The 20,374-nt window shown below is 48.5% G+C and overlaps 1 protein-coding gene across 1 annotated transcript; it reads left to right on the forward strand.

Moving 5' to 3' along the window:
• Nucleotides 1–8,164: 8,164 nt before the first annotated feature.
• Nucleotides 8,165–19,863, forward strand: GPR83 (G protein-coupled receptor 83; the record flags this gene model as incomplete). The annotated part of the gene is made up of 4 exons (XM_082659543.1): nucleotides 8,165–8,530; nucleotides 13,171–13,296; nucleotides 15,627–15,760; nucleotides 19,239–19,863. The coding sequence occupies 4 exons, from the start codon at nucleotides 8,165–8,167 to the stop codon at nucleotides 19,861–19,863; spliced, it is 1,251 nt and encodes a 416-aa protein (XP_082515669.1).
• Between the last annotated feature and the right edge of the window lie 511 nt (nucleotides 19,864–20,374).

Raw genomic sequence — 20,374 nt, forward strand, 5'->3', positions numbered from 1 at the left:
AAAAAAAAAGTAATGTACTAAAGAAAAAAGTCATTCTTTACCTCTAACAGGTCCCTTACTATTGTCACTGTCGGAGATGGGTCACTGGTCTGATTAGCCATCTGAGCCCATGTGACCTGGGTGGTAGTTTTTGGTTATATGTAAAGGAGCTTGTTGGAGAGGAAATAAAACAGCTGGCTTTGTCATTTATACCCTATGTTTCTGCAGGACACAGCCAGTTGTGTTTATGAGAGATATTTCCATTGTCAAGGAGTGACGCTCAAATTAAGAGCTCTGCTTAGTTCTATAAGTGTTTTGGAATTTTTTTGTCATTAGAAACATTCCATTGATATTTTCATATATACATTCATTAAGTATTTAGTAAGAGCCTGCTCTGTGCCAGGCACCATGCTAGGTTTGGTTTAAAATATGAAAACAGCAGAGTGCCCGCACTGAAGGAAGTTCAGTCTAATAGGAGAAACTGGTGGAGACAGTTATATCGTATAGAAAAGGCTGAGGTAGAGGTAAGCTCAGGACGAACCGACAAACCCAGAAGTCACTTGCTGCTAAGATCTTTCACTTAGCAATTAAACTTTTGGTATAGTATAAATGGTATGGTCTTTTTCATCACACAATTTAGATTAGATATTATTACTCTGCCCTTAATTTCAGGCTTTTATGATATTCCTAATGTGACTTTTTTAAATTGTCTGACTGGTTGGTCAGGATCTGACCTTTACATTCCAATCTTACATGTTTACTCCACTGCAAATAGTATTTTTTTCCTCAGAGAAGTATGATCATCATATTTCAAACACCACAACCTTCCTTGGTTCCCTTGCCTGCAAGCTGAATTTTTGACTGTAATTTGTCTTTATTATAGCATGAACTTTATAAAATAGAAGTCAGGGTAAAATTAATATGAGAAAATGTGGCGTTTTTTATTCTGGCACTCAAAACCAATGGCTTCAATTTGTAATTCAAAAAAAAAAAAAACTCTTACGGAAGCATTTTTCAAAAGAGTGTAAGATCAGCGAAAGCTATTGCTTATATCCTGCGAAAATGAGTTGCAGATCTGGTGATGCTTTCTAGAAATAGCATTAACAAAATTTTTATTTGGTATTGCTATAAAAAAAACCACTAATCATCATTCCTCCCTCTATAAAATGCAATATTAATCAAATGGCTTAAATATCATGCTTAATTATCCTCTTTCACTTTCTGAGGATCTGATTTGAAACAAAGCACACAGCAGAAACTAAAGAGGAGGAAAAAATTGCTCAAGAGCAATTAAGAGCATAGAATTAGAGCTGGTGCTAAGAAACATGACTCAACCCGTAGGATTACAGAAAATCTTGTAACATTAGTTCCATGGCTGTACCCATAGAACTATATTTTCTTCTCTTTGCCTCCTCAGAGATTGACTGAAGAAATCATTTTAAGTGGTTAACCAGCAATGGAACCAGAAAATACAGTTATTTTCTCAGAAGGCAGATTTTACGTTGAGTTTAGAGGATGCAGTTTGTATAATTTTAAATGATTAAAATGTAGATATGTCCCTGGACCCTACTAGATAGAAAAAGGAGTATTCAGAAAAATTAAGATTTGCATCCTGGGTTGTCTAATTCCATGTTCAAAGCCTCTGTCACAGTCCTGGCCATTTCCCCTGTCTGGGTACTGGGCTAGGCTCTAGGAGGTAAGAAGATAAGAACAAGATCAATCTTAGCCTGGAAGAGCTGACAGTTTATTTGGAAAGACAGATAAATTGCAAACTGACTACCACAAGGGAAAGGTAACCTCAGAGAACAGCTCACATGGTATGGGAGCAGTTTTATTTATTTATTTTTTCAATCAGATTTTTGCTAGTTTATTTTTTTTGTGTCACTGAAATCATTAAAACAATTTTTTAAACATCTTTATTGGAGTATAATTGCTTTACAATGGTGTGTTAGTTTCTGCTCTATAACAAAGTGAATCAGCTATACACATACATATATCCCCATATCTCCTCCCTCTTGTGTCTCCCTCCCACCCTCCCTATCCCACCCCTCTAGGTGGTCACAAAGCACCGAGCTGATCTCCCTGTGCTATGCTGCTGCTTCCCACCAGCTATCTATTTTGCATTTGGTAGTGTATATATGTCCATGCCACTCTCTCACTTCGTCCCAGCTTACCCTTCCCCCTCCCCTTAAATGAGAGATTTGGGGGCACTGACTCTGCTTGTTCTGGGATTGTGGCCACCAAGGGTGTCTGAGAATATTCACAGGAGAGACAGCAATTGAGCTGGGTCTTGAAGAAGGAAGAGGAGCCTTTCTGGCCTGGGGGGTGGGAGAGAGGATGAGTCTAGACAGAGAAATAACAGCATCTTCAAATAGATAGCACCATAAAATTGCTGGGCTGTGACAAGACCCCAAGATTCTAACCGTAGCAAACAGGTGAACAAGAAAAGGGGCTAATATAAGAAAATGAGGGAAGAATGGGGTATGGTGAGTTTAGTTTGTAGCTGGTTGAATTTTAAGTATTCCAGGTGGAAATGTCCAACCGACAGTTGAATATATAACGTTGATCTGGAGCATTCAAAGAGGTAGTAAGTAGGGGTACAATTTGGAGTGATTGGTGAGTGATGATGGTTCAACCAGTAGAGACAGCTGAGATCACCCAGGGGAACATTTAATTCAAGAGGAGGAGATAGTGAAGGATGGCACCCTAGATCACCAACACTAACGAGCAGTCCTGTGGGGGTTACAACAAATGCTACTATTTATCTACATCATGGGTTAAATGGGCTGTTATGAGTTGGTCCAATACCCATGCCACCATTTATAAAGATTCCTATGTAAAAGTGCAGAGTGAGTTCAAGCAACTTACAAATAAATTGGACCACAACCTGTAAGTTGCTTGTGTGTACTTCCTTGTACTTATCCTAAATATACCATTTTACCCCATGGCTCCAGTGTCCTGGAACTTGGAAAGGAATTCCAGCCAACCATTTCCTGGAAACTAATGACCTGCCCACATACTTTATGTCTGTATTCCATTTGACACTATCTTCAGCCATAGCTTATATTTTAGCCCTACTTAGTTCATTTGTAGCTCAAGAAAGATGACATCCAAATTTTTGCCATTAAAACAATCTCCGTGTGACTGTCATGTACTGGCCATGGTGCTACGGGCCCTTTTTTCCCTCTGCCACTGTGATTGTCACCAGAGAAGGACTGTGGGAGTGGCGACTTTTTAAATCAAGTAGGGCTTTTCAGGAAATAATATTGGTGTTCAGTGAGCAATTGCTTGTGGTGCCAGGAATCTTGGTGTGGTGAGACTCTCAGAAACACCTTTCTAAGACCTCTGTGTGATACTGTTATTCTATAATTCTTTGTCTAGTTTTTATTAAAAATACTCGTGAAATGATCTGCTTTTTTAATTTTTTGTTTCAAGTCCATTTGAAAGAGTTAAACACTAAACTCTGCTCTCTGGTTTCTTTAACATGTATGACTATTATTAGGGACAGAAATATAATTACTATTGGCACTGAAGGGGTTCAGAATGAGCATCCCTGAGATATGCCACTTTGGCTTATGGACTAGTTTGAGCTGAAGTCAATTCAGGCCCCAAAGATTCAGGAAGAGCTGTTGCTGTTACTGTTGTTTTACCTCCCCCTTAACTGCCTAAAAGAATTTAGATGGAGGGTCTGGTCCAGGAAGAGAATTATCACCAGAGATAACTACAGAGAGTGTGGGCTACACGTGGAAACCTGGGGGAATCCAGCAGGACCTATCTGTTCAAAATCCTCTCTGTTCCACTCTCTCTGCACGGCGTGGCAAACATTTGTTTACCAGACATTGGCTCTTCCCATTTTCCTGTGAATTGTCTTCCTTCCCTTTGAAGCCACAGACCCCTACTGCCTTCTTCTTAGTTCAGAATACGGCATCTCAGCCTCAACTGCCTGACTTTCAGGGAGCCTCTCACTGTCTGTTGGGATCCCATACGTATGTAATTAAATTTGTTTTTCTTTTGTTAATCTGCCTTTTGTTAATTTAGTTACTAGGCCAGCCAAAAGAACCTAAATGGGTAGAAGAAAATTTTTTCTCCCCAACAGCACATACTGACTATACACAGTGTCTTTGGTTCTGTTCAGAAGGCACAAAAGAAGGAGCTGCTTCGTTCTGGAAGCTCTGTGTCTTCCCAAATCTCTTTAGTTACTGCAGTAGTAATGCTACAGAACTGAGGAAGCCTCTGAGGGAGGACTTCTCTTAATAAATTAGTCTTAATGTGAGGGGGTGAGGGGTGAGAGATGGTCTTTCATGAAGCACTAGGCTGTTCCAGGAGTTCAGGGTAAGTCGCGGATGGTGGTGCTTGGCTGGAAACTCAGGAGGCCCAGGCCTGGCTGAGCAGAGAGCCAAATGCCTGGAGAAGAAGAAGAAGATTCTAGAATTTATACCTACCTTTGTATACTGTGAGTACCCCTGACCCCTTCAGGGCATACCAGTCCAACTTCCACCTCCAATCTGAGGGCCTTCTCTGGCCTCTGGAGCCCCCTTCAGCTACCTACTTGGCAAGCAGGAAGTGAAGGAGAATTGCCACATCCCTGGGAGCAGCGTTCAACCAGTGATTGACAGGAGGTGGTATGTAGCTAGCCCAGCTCCCTCACCTGGCTTGGACAGCTGACGTGTATGCTTTATACTGGCTTTCCCAGCAGGATTAAGCTCAGTGGCCCACCGTGGTAGCTGGTCTGACAGTACGTTCTTTGTCAGCCACCTTCCCTTCCTTGTCTCACTTTTCCTCTTTCCCCACTCATGTTTGCTTTCACTTCCCCAATAATCCCTTGCACTGGAAACTTTGGCTCAGGATTTACTTCTGTGGAAAGGTGAGAACTAAAATATGTCACCTTGTCTTTCAGAGAGAAAGTTTCAAGCCCCTGGCACAAATGCCCTCACACCTACAAGGTGGGCATGGTGAGCAGGAAATCAACGTGAAGGCATGAGGTGCTCCGGATTAGTGTGATGTCCAGAGCCCCAAGCAGGGTACTTAGACGACAGAGCTTGGAAGGACGCTGCTTACCCTGGGTTTCTTTCTCTGCGCTTGATGCTGAGTAGCCCTCTTCTGCCCATACATTCTTTCTCAACACTGGGATTAGTTCAACTAACAAGGGTTCCGTTTTCTAAATCACCATCACATTCCAGACTTGCTTCCCTGAGATGCTGCCAAGTCACCCTGATGGAGCATCCTGTCCACCCAATGTCTTGAGTTACATGTTCACGGGCAGTATCTTGGTTTCTTTCCTGTAGCTAAATATCTATTATTTCATGCGCCTGGCACCCTTGTCCCTTCTCCTAGGATCAGTCACATAATCCTCTATTCCAACCACATGATTCTGTGAGACCCACCAGGTCCAGCAGTAGAATCGAAGGACATCTGCTCATCACCTTCTCCTCCCAGACACAGCTGTTTAACAAAGGAATGTAAGGTGATGAACTGGAGACAAGAGTGGACGTCTTTGAACTTCTGATAATGGAGAAAGGTAGGCTAAAAGCTCTGGGAGGGGCTGAGGTCCAAGGAGGATCTTGGGTGTTTTTTAGTGTTTGACTTCGAACACACCGAGAACTTGGCAATCATCCCTGCTTCCTCCCTCCAATCTCTGTCACCCTGCTCCTCCCGTTGTCGACACCTGGATCCAAGTCTCCCCTCTGTTCCTGGATCACTTGAACAGCCTTCAAACCTCCTGCCTCAAGCCCCAGAACCTCTATTCTCCCGTTGCTAGACTGTTCTTTCTAAAATGCAGAGCTGATCTTCTCAGTCTCTACTTATAGCCCTTCTGTGAATTCCTGTTGCTCTCTGGAAATCATTCAAATCTTGATGAGGATTTCAAAACGGATGAGACACTTCTTGTTTGGGTCCCTGTCTACCTCCCCAGCCCTCTCTCTCCACTCAACTCTTTGAACAAAAAAACATGTGTTGCCTGCCATTTCCACAAACAAAGACTGTTGCCCGCCATCAAGCCATCTGCCACTGCAGTGCACCCTGAGGAGAATTCAGGATGGAGAAAAACAGGACACTGGCCCTAGATAGTTAAGATGTATGTCAAAGGAATGATTTCAATGAGCCCAGACTCTTGCATCTTCCCATACATAGAAAAACACTAAATTCATTAACTTGAGATGTGTGGTTTTTTTTATTAGCAGTCATCTTTTGGTGTTTGTTTGTTTTTATTTTAACAAAAACTTCTCTATATTGTGGATCCTCCCTTACCTCTCTGGAACAGTTCCTCAGAGCGATCTGAGAGGCTATCTCCTGGGCTACAATCTTCAGTGTGGTCCCTGAATAAAACATAACTGGCAACTTCTAGGGTGTACGTTTTTCTTCAGTTGACAGCTCTTTGCGTAACACGCTCTAGCTGTTTCCACTCCTGTAGTTGTCGAATGAGCTGTACTCACATTCATCTCGGTAACTTTGCATGTGCCATGATTCCCTCCTTATGGAATTCGCCATCTTCTTCCCTCTGCCTCCTCCTCTGGGACCTAATATCTCTTGCTGGTCCCTTAGGACTGAGCTGAAGTGTCACTTTCTCTGGGAAGACTTCCCTGATTCCCTCTCACCTAGATAAGTGCACCTGGTACTTTAGTATGGTGACACTTATCAAACCATTTTCTAATTGCTTATTGACCTGTGTCCCTGGAGCTCAACGGGGTATAGAAGCTGATGTCTAACTTTCCTGGAAAATTTCCAAAGTGAAAGGTGGCTAGGCTTCCCCTCAAGGCCCAGTGAGAAAAGAGGACTTTGGTGGGAGGGGTCTGTTCTCCAGGGTTTAGGTGGGACAAAGGTGCAGGATTTCTCCTGAACCAAGTACCTCAGAAGGTACCTGGGCTTGAGTCATTTGATGGAGTCCCAGCCTAAGGGCACTGCTCAGCAGGGTGTGATGACAAGAAAGAGTCTGCATGGGGTTTGCCAATAGGACGGGTGAGGGGGCAGTTATAAGCAGTCGACCAGTTACTGTATATAGCACCTGAGAGTAAAGTGGTGGGAGATCCCTACCCAGGTCTCTGAAAACCTCACTTACAGGAAAAAGGAAAACTTTCCACCAGGGCCAGAAAAGTTAAATAACTTGCTCAGGATTTCACAGCGAGGATGTGATAAAACTGGAATTTGACTCTGATTCCATGGGATCTGGTGAGACGGATGGCAGGCCAGGGGTGACTGGGAGAGACATCACAGTGGGGAGTGAAAGAACAGGTCAGCAAGATATCAAGATTTCCTGGAGGAGCAGGTGGGGAACAGAAAACAACATGGGTATCATCCCTTACAGATACAGCTTGAAAAACTCCCAGGGCAGAAAACTCAGGTACCCAGGAAGTGGGCACAGAGCTACTGATCTCCTTTGATTCCTGGATCACGTCAGGAGAACTGCTTTGAAGTGTTTCCTTGAAACACTAAGCCCCCACCCCACCCCCCACAACACACACACATATTGAGTCTTAGTGAAGGGAAGGAAACAAAACCTGGCCAGCCTCCCAGGACATCTGAAGTCTGATCACTGAAGGCGCTTGGAGAAAGCCTACATCGATTGCCTTGTTCACCTTGTGCCAGAACTGCCAGGCCCCAGTGACCCACCTCAACCTGAAACCTGCCAAGCCTGACGCTCAGACTGGACCAGACCAGAGTCTCCCCGCGCGGAACAAGGGGTTGCCTGGAGCGGGGCGGCCCCAGTCCCTGCCGCGCGCTCCCCGAAACCCCAACCGCCCCGGGGCGCCTTCCGCCGGCTCCCTTTCCGATGGCGAGGCTTAAGCAGAAAGCAGGCGGATGAGTGTTTTTAGGGAAACAGCCTTGACGTCTGGCTGGAGTTTTATTTCTAGAGCGAGAGCGGGCTGGGGCCGGGGGTGGGGAAGCCCGCCGAGCCGGAGCGCGTCATGGTCGCCCGGAGAGACGCCGCGCCGCCCGATAGGCAGAGGCACTCGCACGCCCGCAGCCGGGTGGCGCAGCGGAGACACAAAAGTGCGGCCGGCGGTCCGGAGCGCGCCGATCGCGGGCGAGAGGCCGGCGGGGAGTGGGCGCCGGCCGGGCGCTGCGAGGCCGGGAGTCCCTGCGCACACAGCCCCGCGCGCTCCTCTCCCCGCGCCCGAGCGCACGTGCGCGGCCTGGCGGGACGTCCCGCCCGCCCCGTCCCGTCCCGGGCGCGGAGGCTTCTGCAAAGATGATCCCTTGGTGCGTGCTGCTCTTCCTCCTCGCAGTGGCGCGAGCCGCGGACGAGCAGAGCCCGGAGGCGGCCCTGGTGGGGCCCAACGCCTCGCACTTCTTCTCCTGGAACAACTATACCTTCTCCGACTGGCAGAACTTCGTGGGCCGGAGGCGCTACGGAGCCGAGTCCCAGAACCCCACGGTGAAAGCCCTGCTCATCACGGCTTACTCCTTCATCATCATCTTCTCTCTCTTTGGCAACGTCCTGGTCTGTCATGTCATCTTCAAGAACCAGCGGATGCACTCGGCCACCAGCCTCTTCATCGTCAACCTGGCCGTCGCCGACATAATGATCACGCTCCTCAACACCCCCTTCACTTTGGTGAGACCGCGAGGGCTGGGCTGGCGCTCCGCTCTCTCCTCTCTCTGTCCTCCTCTCTCTTGCTGTCTCGATGTCTCTCTTATTTCCGTTTCTGTCTCTCTCTGCGTCCCTCTCCCTCTCTCCACCCGATTTCTCTCCTCATTTCCCTGCCGGTCTCCCTCTTCTGCCTGTCTTCCTGTCTTCATCTTTCTTAGTCTCCTCTCTCTTGCCCTCTCATCTCTCATTTCTCATCTCTCAACACTCTCCTCTGTTGGTCTGTCTCTTAGTGTGTCTGTCTCTGTCATTCTTTGTTTGTCTTTCTGCCTGTCTGTCTCTCGGGGGTCTGTCTCTCTTCTCTCTCTCGGTGTCTTCATCTTTTTTTTCCTCTCTGCGACTCTGTCTTTCTCTGTCTCTGCCTCTCATCATCTTCTAAGCCAGCGCTTCTGCAGCTCATGGCATTGGGGTCAATGAATCGAGTGTCTGCAGCCAGCTGTGAACAAATGACCATTTCCTGTTCAGTGTCACTGAGCATGAATCTGCTTGACGATGGTGCAGTAAATCGAAGCCCCTTGAAATTCCAGCATAGATTGTTAGGTCAATTACCCCCCACCACCCCGCCTCCCAGCCGGAGTACAGCCCATTAAATGCCCCAGCATGGGATGCTGCTTTGCACCAAGCTGAAATATCAAACCGTTGCTAGTTGTTAATGGAACCATGAGTGAATTTTCCTAAACCACTTATTTAAATTGCATTTGCTTTCTGTGGTTTGACGGCAAAGTCTGTGTGTGAAGACTGTGTTGTGGAAGAGATGAGGGTTAGGTGGGCTTGGGCCCCAGAGCTGGGGGCATTCGCACAGGGGTGGTGGGTGAGCCCCCCTTCTCGCTCCCATGACCTCCACCGAGCCCTGACTGCTGGGCCTTAGGGGTGTCACTTCTCTCCCTCCGTGACTTGGGACTGTGATACTCATGGATGCTTGAGACTGGGAGGGCTATGACCAAGTAATCATCGTGACAGTTACACCTTGTATTTCTGCAGCATGAGTTACATTTTTCCAATTTCTGGAATAGTCTTTTTGATACTTGAGTTATTACCAAACCATATCTGTTCATATCTCTTTCTCTCTCTCTCTTTCTCTTTCTTACACACACACACCATACACTTGACCAGAAATAACAGACAAGCAAAAAGAAGAGGGTGAACTCCCACAAGCCTATCCACCTGTGAATGTCCTTCCAACCCTTATGTTTAAAAACTACATTTTCTCTCGTCCTCACTATGAGAACTTCACTCACATTTTGCAGATAAGGAAACTAGGGCACAGAGAGGTTCATTGCCTTGTCCAAGGTCATTTGGCTAGTAATTGGCAGAACCAGGATGAGAATTACTTCCCCTGTCTCAAGTGCAGCCAGAGGTCTGTCCACTAAGCCACTCACCTGGGACCTAGCAGGCAGGGCACCCTTGGACCACTAATCCAAACCATGGACTTCTCCTGCTCTCCTTCCTGCCTACATTTAACAGATTCCTGGTCACTCAGGATGTTCTGACTAGCCAAGGACGAAGGGACTTCCAGATACCCCCGCCCCCCCCCCCACATACACACACGCTCTCCCCCTGCTGCCTTAAAGCACAGGACAATGCGTCTCTGGCTCCTCCTGGATCCCCCTTGGCTTCTGACTTGACAATCTGCAGTGCTGGGGTTGGACTGGGCCACCCGGGATGGGAACTGGGAAGCCCCAGGGTATGGCCCTATGCTGCTGCCCAGAACAGGATGCATGGCTGGATCTGCGGCAGACACAGGGCAGGTGGGGAGGGAGGCCAGGCTGCGGCTGAGAGCTGACAGCCCCTACCCGGAGGATGTCCTGCAAGAGAGGGGATGTCAGCGTCCTGAGAACCCAGCCCCCGCTCCCGGTTGATCCAAAGCAGCTTGGCCTTCAACCTGACCCGTGCAACCACCCCAATCCAAATTCCTGTCAGAGCTTCCAAGGCTCTTGCAACCAGGGGCGGGTCTTCTAAGCCCTCAGCCAGGCTCCTTGAAGGGGTAAGATGTCCTGCCCTTGGGCTGGTTGGTGACGATATCCTTCCTCCCTGGTCTCCCTTTCTGTCCACTTTACACTCTACGTCGGCATGAAGTCCAGGTCTGGTCATCGAGAGAAAAGCAAACAGTTATTCACAACTCCCATGGCAGAGCCGTACACAGAATGTGGTGGAGCCTGGAGAAGGTGATCATTTACTTTGACCTGCCAGAGTCCCACGACAGGGTCAAAGGAGACTTTTCAGGGCACGTGGCATTTCAAAGAGGCCAGGATAAGTAGACATTTCCCAGGCCTAGATGAACGTTCATTGCAGACAGAGGGACCCGGGCGAACAAAGGCAAGGGTGTCCAGGTTCACGGTGTGTTGAGGGAACGCTGAGCGATTCACTGTAGCTGGAGCAGCGGAGGCAAGAAGGCCGGCGGAGGAGGCAGCAGGGCAGGGGGAAGCAGAGGTGGCCGGAAGGGAAGGCTGGGGCAGGGCTGCGAGCGGCCTGGGCGCTCGTAAGGCATCTGGCTGTCTCTTGAAGGCCATGATGATTCTAAGCAGGCGTCTGATTTTTGATTAAGAAAATGCTGTCAGCAGCGTGAAGGCTGAATTACAGGGGGACAGACTAGAGGACAAGGAAAGCCGTCTGGAGGCTATCATGGTCCAGGTGAGAGATGATGGGGGATTCCACTCGGGCCACGGCCTTGGGACTGAAGAAGAGGGGGGATGGATTTGGAAACCCTTCGAGGTAGCACTGGTCGGCTTTGGTGATTCATTGATTGTGGGAGGCGAGAAGTAGGAGTAGCTAAGGATTTCCTGTTCTGTCATGTTTCTGGGCCGCTCCGCCCTGCCTATTCCAGAGAGAGTAGTGTCCACGGTCTGCTGTCCCAGGGTCATGATCAGACCAGACTTGTCCCTCGTGACTCTCATCCACACATTCCAGCCAAACAGTTCCAACCCTTGTTCCCCAAACAGGTCCTGGGATTTCTGACCTAGTGCCAAGCCCTTTGTTCTTATCTCCCCATGGGCAAATCCTATCTGTTCTTTAACGTTCATCTCAAATGTCTAGTATGTTATAATAATGCAGTTAATAGTGTTAAGTACTTGCTATGTACTAGGCACTGTCGTACCTGCTTTACCTGTGTTATCTGCCTTACATGTGTTTGAGTGTCATAACAATCATGTGAACAAGGGTTAGCCCCATTTTACAGATGAGGAAAATGAGGCTCATTGGGCCTAAGTGCCTTGCCCAAGGTGGCAGCTATCACTAGCAAATACTCTGCTGTAAATCACTACGCAATATTCTTCCTCTCGAGCTGACCTGCTCTATTTCTTTCGGTGTCTTCTCTCGTTCTCTCTGCCTCAGCGCACTCCCACCCCACCTGGTGGCCCTTTGTCTGGGCCTTCTGTAGGGCACTGACTACTTTCTGTCTTGCATCTGAGATACCCGAATCCTCCTCTGCCCACATTGGAAGCTTCTTGATCAGAATCAAGGCCTGATCTCTCTTGGGCGTGGGGCATTACTCACGGGAGCTCAGGAGCTGAGTGAGTGAGCAAATAGCCATGGAGGATGTGGGGCGAGGCCTAAGTCTGCTCCCTGGACCCGACATGCCCTGGGAGCTTTTCTTCTCTCCCTGCCCAGACCCTGGTCCCTGCTCCCAGCTCTGCAGGCCCCTGGGACTCCTTTCCAGATAACGTGTTGCAGGCCTGCTTAGCTAGGGTTCCAGAGCACAGCCCACGTGCTGTGTTGTGACTCTTCAGATGTGTCTCCTCCATGAGTCTGAACTCATATGAGCCTAAAATGAATTTTACTATTACCATAAAAATGCTATTTCTAATCATATCTTTCTAGCAATCTGCCAGACGTGTTACACACTTTGTAGCCTTTTTAAAGTTATTTCATTTTTAAATTTACTTATTTTTTATTAAGTAGTTTTTGTTTTGTTTTGTTTTTTTGTCTTTTGGCTGCGTTGAGTCTTCGTTGCTGCGTGCAGGCTTTCTCTAGTTGGCGGTGAGCCAGGGCTACTCTTTGTTGCTGTGCGCAGGCTTCTCAATGCAGTGGCTTCTCTTTGTTGCACAGCACCGGCTCTAGAGTGCAGGCTCAGTAGTTGTGGCGCACAGGCTTAGTTGCTCCGCGGCATGTGGGATCTTCCTGGACCAGGGCTCGAACCCGTGTCCCCTGCATTGGCAGGCGGATTCTTGACCACTGCGCCACCAGGGAAGTCCCTGTAGCCATTTTTTTTTAAGTTGATTCCTACAATAAGATACAAGGTAGAGATTTTTAAGCCTTTTTTTTTTTTGTAAATGAGTAAACTGAGGTTCAGAGAGGTTACCTACCTTGCCAAAGGTCACACAGCCAGAAAAGATTAGAGGTGGGAAATCTAACTCCAGAGCCCATGTCCTTCCCACGCTGTCCTGGCACTGAACAGGGCCCAGCCATAACAGCAGGGTCAGGGTTTGTTGAACTGAATGATAGAGAATGAGTCATGCTGGAGATAAGCACGCGTGACCCACAGTCCAGCAGCGCAGAGGAAGAAGGAGGAGGGGGAGAAGGCTCCTGTGGGATGCTCCTCAGAGACCACAGGGAGCGAGGGTCAGTGGCAAGGCCTGTCTGTCTTCTGACTTTTGTGGGCTCGTCTCCAGGTCCGCTTTGTGAACAGCACGTGGGTGTTCGGGAAAGGCATGTGCCATGTCAGCCGCTTCGCCCAGTACTGTTCCCTGCACGTCTCAGCCCTGACGCTGACAGCCATCGCCATGGACCGCCACCAGGTGAGGGCACCCACCCCCCGATGCCCTGTCCTTCCCTCCGGCTTTGCTCTCCAGGGGGCTGAAGGCAGTGTTTTAGCCCACGTTTCAGTGAGCGTATTTGTCTTCTTATTGACCGCTATGAGCATTAAATTAGGCATATAGCCCCTAAAGTGGGGCTAAAATAGGCATATAGCTCCCTTTGTGCTACGGGCTGCAAAACATTATTCCACGTTTGTTGCTCCAGTGAAGACTCGCTGCTGGCATTTTGTGTGTCAGAAATGAACGAGTTTGTTTTGGGGGGATTGAAAAGCAGATCTGGAAAATCACAGATGAAAAGAGAGTGGCAAATGCAGGTCCGAGGCAAGGCTCCTGGCCGGGATATGAGATGGATATTTCTGGACCCAGGTTGTTGAAGAGGTAAACAAGCTGAAGGGGGATGGGCAGGTGGCAGGCGCAGGTGTCGGGTGGGGTAGGGAGTCCCAGCTCACTGTCCTGCTCCATCGGATTCACATGGGTCGATATGGTGAGGGGAGCTGGAAAGGACCTGAGGGCGCCCATGGCCTCTGACTGAGGCTTATACTCCCTTTATCAACCTGAACCACGATGGCGTGTGAGGGGCAAGGATGGCAAAGTCCAGAATGGAGATGTGCTGGGCAGCTTCTAAAGCCTAGTCCATTCCTCCCATAAAACCTTAAAAAATTGGGAGAAGACTTTGGGAGGACACAGCAGAATGTCCAGTGTGTCCTGGGATGGCATCCTGAGACAATGGTAGCTCTTTATGACCTCTCTTTCTGACCCGACTCACCTATCCCCAAACGGCTTTTTCAAGAAATAATGATTCTAATCTTGCAAGCTAAAAGTGTTCATCAACAGATGAATAGATAAAGAAGATGTGGTATGTATGTATAATGGAATACTACTCAGCCATAAAAAAGAATGAAATTTTGCCATGGATGGATTTGGAAGGCATTATACTAAGTGAAATAAATCAGCCGGAGAAAGACAAATACTGTGTGCTACCACTTATATGTGGAATCTAAAAAAATACAGCAGACTAGTGAATATCACAAAAAAGAAGGAAACCCGCAGATACAGGGAACAAACCAGTGGTTACTAGTGGGGAGGGAATGGGGGAGGGGCAATATAGGGGTAGGAGATTAAGAGGTACAAACTATAGCTTATTATAAAATAAGCTACAAGGATATGTTGTCCAACATGGGGAATATAGCCAATATTTTATAACTATAAATGGAGTATAACCTTTTGAATCACTATATTGTACACCTGAAATTTATACATTATACGTCAACTATACTTCAATTTAAAAAAAGAGGAATAATGATTCTAATCTTAAAATCAGGATGCTGTTAAATTCCCAAGTCTTTATTTAAACCTTTTAGGAGAATTGATTGGCATACAGTAGCAATCAATTCCAAGATGCTTTTCAGCCCAAAGCCTCTAACAATGGTTTAATTTGGGGCTTGGGAAAGCTGAAATTGCCCCACTGCAATTTTAGAAATGGCTTTCAGAGACAATGTGGTGAACCCCCAAATAAAGGGCAATGCAGCTTCCCATGATAAGTGGTGAGAGTCTCCTCCCGACCTGTGTCGCCTTCAGACCCCTCGGAGCCCTTTGTAACTTAAAGGATCTGGAATCATGGGCAGATGAGATGAGATCCTGAGGTGCCACGGCTGCTCCTGTGCCAGCCTCGCTGTGGGTGTCATAGGAACAGACCTCCCCCTTCACTGCTCCCCCATCCTCTCACTGCACCCGGCTTCTGCCACGCATGACCTGCAAGAGGCATTTTTAAAAAATTAATTAATTTATTTATTTTTGGCTGCGTTGGGTCTTCCTTGCTGCGTGCGGGCTTTCTCTAGTTGCGGCGAGCGGGGGCTTCTCTTCGTTACGGTACACGGGCTCTAGTTGCGCGGGCTTCAGTAGTTGCAGCACGCGGCCTCAGTAGTTGTGGCTCGCAGGCTCTAGAGCGCAGGCTCAGTAGTTGTGGCGTACGGGCTTCGTTGCTCCGCGGCACGTGGGATCTTCCAAGACCAGGGCTCAAACCCGCATCCCCTGCATTGGCAGGTAGATTCTTAACCACTGCGCCACCAAGGAAGTCCTGCAAGGGGCATTTGAACTGCCTGGAGTCTCTGAGTCCAGATGACACCCTCTCTGTACCCCCGTGGGCTGGACAGTGTGGTGGTGCCCCTCAGGGGCTCGATAATGAGTTAAGGGGTGCTTGACTCTAAGTAGGACCTACCTGCCTCATTGTGACAAGTGAGCTGCATCGTCTGTATTTCTTAGTTGCTTCAAACTGTCTTCAGCCAGTGATGCCCAGTTTGCTTGTCTTCCAGGTCATCATGCATCCGTTAAAACCCCGGATCTCAATCACAAAAGGTGTCATCTACATCGCAGTCATCTGGACCATGGCGACCTTCTTTTCACTTCCACATGCTATCTGCCAGAAATTATTTACCTTCAAGTACAGGTGAGATAAACTAGTGGGGAGCAGCCTGGGGATCCGAAGAACCTTGACGGAGGGAAATCTGAGCCCCCTCTGAATCTCAGAGTTACCAGTACCTGCTGCGCTGAGCTGTTCTCTGTCTCCTTCCCATCCTGTTGCTTCCAGGCCCGTGCGTATCCTCTGCACTTTTTCTGCTTTTTCTCATCTTTTCCTCGCAACACTTTTAGCTTCCTCTTTAGTCTCTGTCCCTTTGTCTGTAAGGTCAAGACGATAGCAATCAGCTTCTGCCACTGAGGACAGGTACTAACCCAGACTGATATTCAGAATCACCCAGGCCCTGTTTAAAATGGTGATGTTTAAATTCTCTCCCACAGCCTACAAACATGTATATCTCTAAGTGTCTCAGGCAGGATGCTCTACCCCCCTCCCCACTACCTCCCTTCTATCATATGCTTTGTCCTGTGCTCTCACAGAATGGAAAGCACTCAGTGTCTTGAAACTTAAACACTCGTGCGTGCTGCCAGTCAGTTAAAGGTGATCTCCCCTGTTAGACTGTGAGGTTGGGGGGAGCTGGCGCCATTTCTGATTTTGCCATCTTGGTGTCCCTAGCGTCTATATTACTGTCTCACATCATGAGCTCTCTGTACGTAGTTACTGAATGAATGAATGAGCTTAGAGTGATCTTCATCAGTTCATTGTTGTTTCAGCTGAAGTTCCATAGAAACAGATCCTGAGATAAAGGAAGGTACATGTGCCTGGGAATTTTAAGAAAGTGCTCCCGGGGTAATGGGTAAGGCAGTGGAGAAGCTGGACAGCAAATGGGGAGAGACCAAGGGAGGGTGTGGTTTGCAGGGGGAGCTCTGGAGCAGACTGCTAACACAGAGTTTGCCTGCTTTGAGCCAAGGGGGCTGGGCTTTTGTATTCCAGGCCTTCCTGGGGGAAATGGAGACACGTGGCCACTTCTGGCTCGTAATGGATCTGTGGAAAGTATCGGGTAGTCCTAGGCCCCTAGAAGATCACGGCTGACAGCTGTGTCTTGTCAGGTGGGCCGGAGCTGGGGGGCCTGGTGCTCCAGACCAGTAAAGGGGATCTAGGGGGTGCACTGCCGGCAGGTCTTACCACGTGCTGCCTCACCTGAGACATACGTTTACGTACACTCCTGTGACATAGCGGGATCCAGAGAACAAGCTCTGAAGGTCAATTTCAACTAATTTATAAAGTCTCTGTCCCCGAATTCTAGGCTATCGAATGAATCACATACCCACCCCTTCCCAGCATTCAGACTCCCCAACTGCCTTCATATATGGAAGGCTATTTCTTTTTTCTGCTAACAAAAGCGAAGAGAGTTTTCTTTCTTTCACTAGTGATGGCCAGCTGCACCTATAACAACATCAACAAGCTACATGGTATGATGGAAAAAAAAGTAGCAATTTTGAGTTGCTGCTCAGAGATGTTACAGTATGAAAACCCTGCTCGCACCCAGAGTCTGGACATTTAGATAAAGACCAGAGCTTAGGATTCCTGCCACAAGTCCCCGCCTTGCTTTTCCCGGGGCATCTTTTTTTTTTTTTTTAATTATTTTTATTTATTTATTTATTTGGCTGCGTTGGGTCTTCGTTGTGGTGCGCGGGCTTCTCATTGAGGTGGCTTCTCTTGTTGCGGAGCACGGGCTCTAGGCACGCAGGCTTCAGTAGTTGTGGCACGCGGGCTCAGTAGTTGTGACTCACGGACTCTAGAGCACAGGCTCAGTAGTTGTTGCGCTCGGGCTTAGTTGCTCCGCGGCATGTGGGATCTTCCCAGACCAGGGCTCGAACCCGTGTCCCCTGCATTGGCAGGCGGATTCTCAACCACTGCGCCACCAGGGAAGCCCATCGGGGCATCTTTTAAAATGACCACTTGTGAAAAATTAGTGACCTCTGCCCCAACCACCTTATAAGTAACAGGTGTTTGCTACCCTGGTCTCTCTCTCCTGCTCACCTGTGACCTGGGAGGGAGGACTGCCCTTCTTCTGGCTCATAGTGCCCCCATTCTGGGATGTAAGAAATAGTCTTGTGACTTCCTTTGTGTGAGTGTATTGAAACTGCGCCTTCAATCAAAACAGCCCCTGGGTTTTCGCTTCCCCAAGTGGAAGGAAGCTGCTGAGGGAGCTCCCTGCCACCTCATTCAGCAAATGATAATCTTCATATTCTTAACCCACCAGCTCTGGGTTTTCCAACATACACAGATGTCCCTAAAAAATTTCAAGAGGACTGGGTACATTCCATAGAAAATAAGTACCTTTTGTCTGAGTGGCTGAAGGTGTATGAGTTCAGGCATTGCCACTCACATTCTCAAGATGCATTTCTTTGCCCCATTCCTTGGATCCCCTCTGGAATGGGAGTAGGTAGTACAATGGGAAATTCCAAGATTTCCTGAATCCATCATGCTCCCAGGATGAGTTAATTCTAAGACTAGGAACACCAGTGTTGCATTCATTCATTGAACAAATATTTATTGGGTGTCTATTCTGGGCTAGGAATAATACAAAGTAAAGAGGACACAGAGTGATCTAGGTGTATTTCTCTTTTTTAAAAATTGAAGTACAGTTGATTTACAATGTTGTGTTAGTTTCAGGTGTACAGCGAAGTGATTCAGTTATATATATATATGAGTGTGTGTGTGTGTGTGTGTATATATATATAAATTCTTTTTCAGATTCCTGTTGATTATCTATTTTATATATTGTAGGGTGTATATATTAATCCCAAACTCCCAGCTTATCCCTCCCCCCCGACCTTTCCCCTTTGGTAACCATAAGTTCGTTTTCTATGTCTGCGGGTCTATTTCTATTTTGTATATAAGTTCGTTTGTATCATTTTTTTTTTAGATTCTACGTGGAAAGCAATATCATATGATATTTGTCTTTCTATGTCTGGCTTTCTTCACTTAGTATGATCATCTCTAGGTCCATCCGTGCTGCAAATGGCATTATTTCTTTTTTTTTTTTTTTTTTTTTGCGGTACGTGGGCCTCTCACTGCTGTGGCCTCTCCCGTTGCGGAGCACAGGCTCCGGACACGCAGGCTCAGTGGCCATGGCTCACGGGCCCAGCCTCTCCGTGGCATGTGGGATCTTCCCGGACCGGGGCACGAACCCGTGTCCTCTGCTTCAGCAGGCGGACTCTCAACCACTGCGCCACCAGGGAAGCCCATTATTTCATTTTTTATGGCTAAGTAATATTCCATTGTATATATGTACCATGTCTTCTTTATCCATTCATTTGTCGATGGACATTTAGGTGTATTTCTTACCCATGTAGAACGCCCAGCCTAGTGGGAGAGCTGAAAATGTAATCAGATAATTAGGCTGCTCATCACATGTGCTGTAACAGACGGATGTACCAGGAGCCCAGTGGAGGGAGAGGCCAGTGGTTCCTGGGATGGGGCTTTTCCACGCTGATTTCACACCCTCCTTCTCTCCCTCTCCCTCTCCCTCTCTCTCTGTCTCTCTCTCCCCTGCCCCCAGTGAGGACACTGTCCGCTCCCTGTGCCTGCCAGACTTCCCTGAGCCAGCTGATCTCTTCTGGAAGTATCTGGACTTGGCCACGTTCATCCTGCTTTACATTCTCCCCCTCCTCCTCATCTCCGTGGCCTACGCCCGTGTGGCCAAGAAGCTGTGGTTGTGCAACACCATTGGGGATGTGACCACGGAGCAATACCTGGCCCTGCGACGCAAGAAGAAGAAAACCATCAAGATGCTGATGCTGGTGGTGGTCCTGTTTGCCCTCTGCTGGTTCCCCCTCAACTGCTACGTCCTCCTCCTGTCCAGCAAGGTCATCCACACCAGTAATGCCCTCTACTTTGCCTTCCACTGGATCGCCATGAGCAGCACCTGTTACAACCCCTTCATCTACTGCTGGCTCAACGAGAACTTCAGGGTCGCGCTGAAGGCATTACTGCGCGTGTGCCAGAGGTCGCCCAAGCCTCGGGAGGAGCGGCCACCCTCCCCAGTCCCCTCCTTCAGGGTGGCCTGGACAGAGAAAAGCAGCGGCCGCAGCGCTCCACTAGCCAACAGCCTCCTGCCGTCCTCCCAGCTGCAGTCTGGGAAGACAGACCTGTTGTCCGTGGAGCCTGTCGTGGCAGTGACCTAGAGGAGGAGAGCAGGAAGGGGCGGGGGGCAGGGCTCTGTCTCCAGATGAGGCTGGGAAAGGGCCTGAGGGAGGACAAAGCCTGGAAAACAGCCTGTCCTCACACCCCTTCACATGCTGGAAGCAGTTCCTGAAGAAGCCCAAGGACGTTTGAGTGCCTAGGCAACGCTGCCCAGGCTCCTCGACCTGATAGATGGGAAAACGAAAAGACAGCACCCAGCTTGACACGTGTTTGTGAACTCCTGTCTGAGACATGCTGGTACCCTGAGCCAGGGGACCCAGGACGGCTTCAGCCCCCATGGGGGCTGAGTCGGTCAACTGCCTACACCTGTCAGGCAGCTGCCTTACAGCCCTCCCACCACTGAGCACCCACGAAGGACCCTGGAGTCAGACGTGCGGAGTGGCTGACCCAGATGCACAGCTGTGCTTGAGAGAGGCCCGTCAGCCAGTGAAAGGTCAGTGAACCAGAGCCGGCGTGGAGGTGTGTATGCCTCGCTTTCTGAAGTCGCTGGAG

This window comes from Grampus griseus, assembly GCF_964374135.1.
Source record: "Grampus griseus genome assembly, chromosome: 8".
Taxonomy (NCBI): Eukaryota; Metazoa; Chordata; class Mammalia; order Artiodactyla; family Delphinidae; genus Grampus; species Grampus griseus.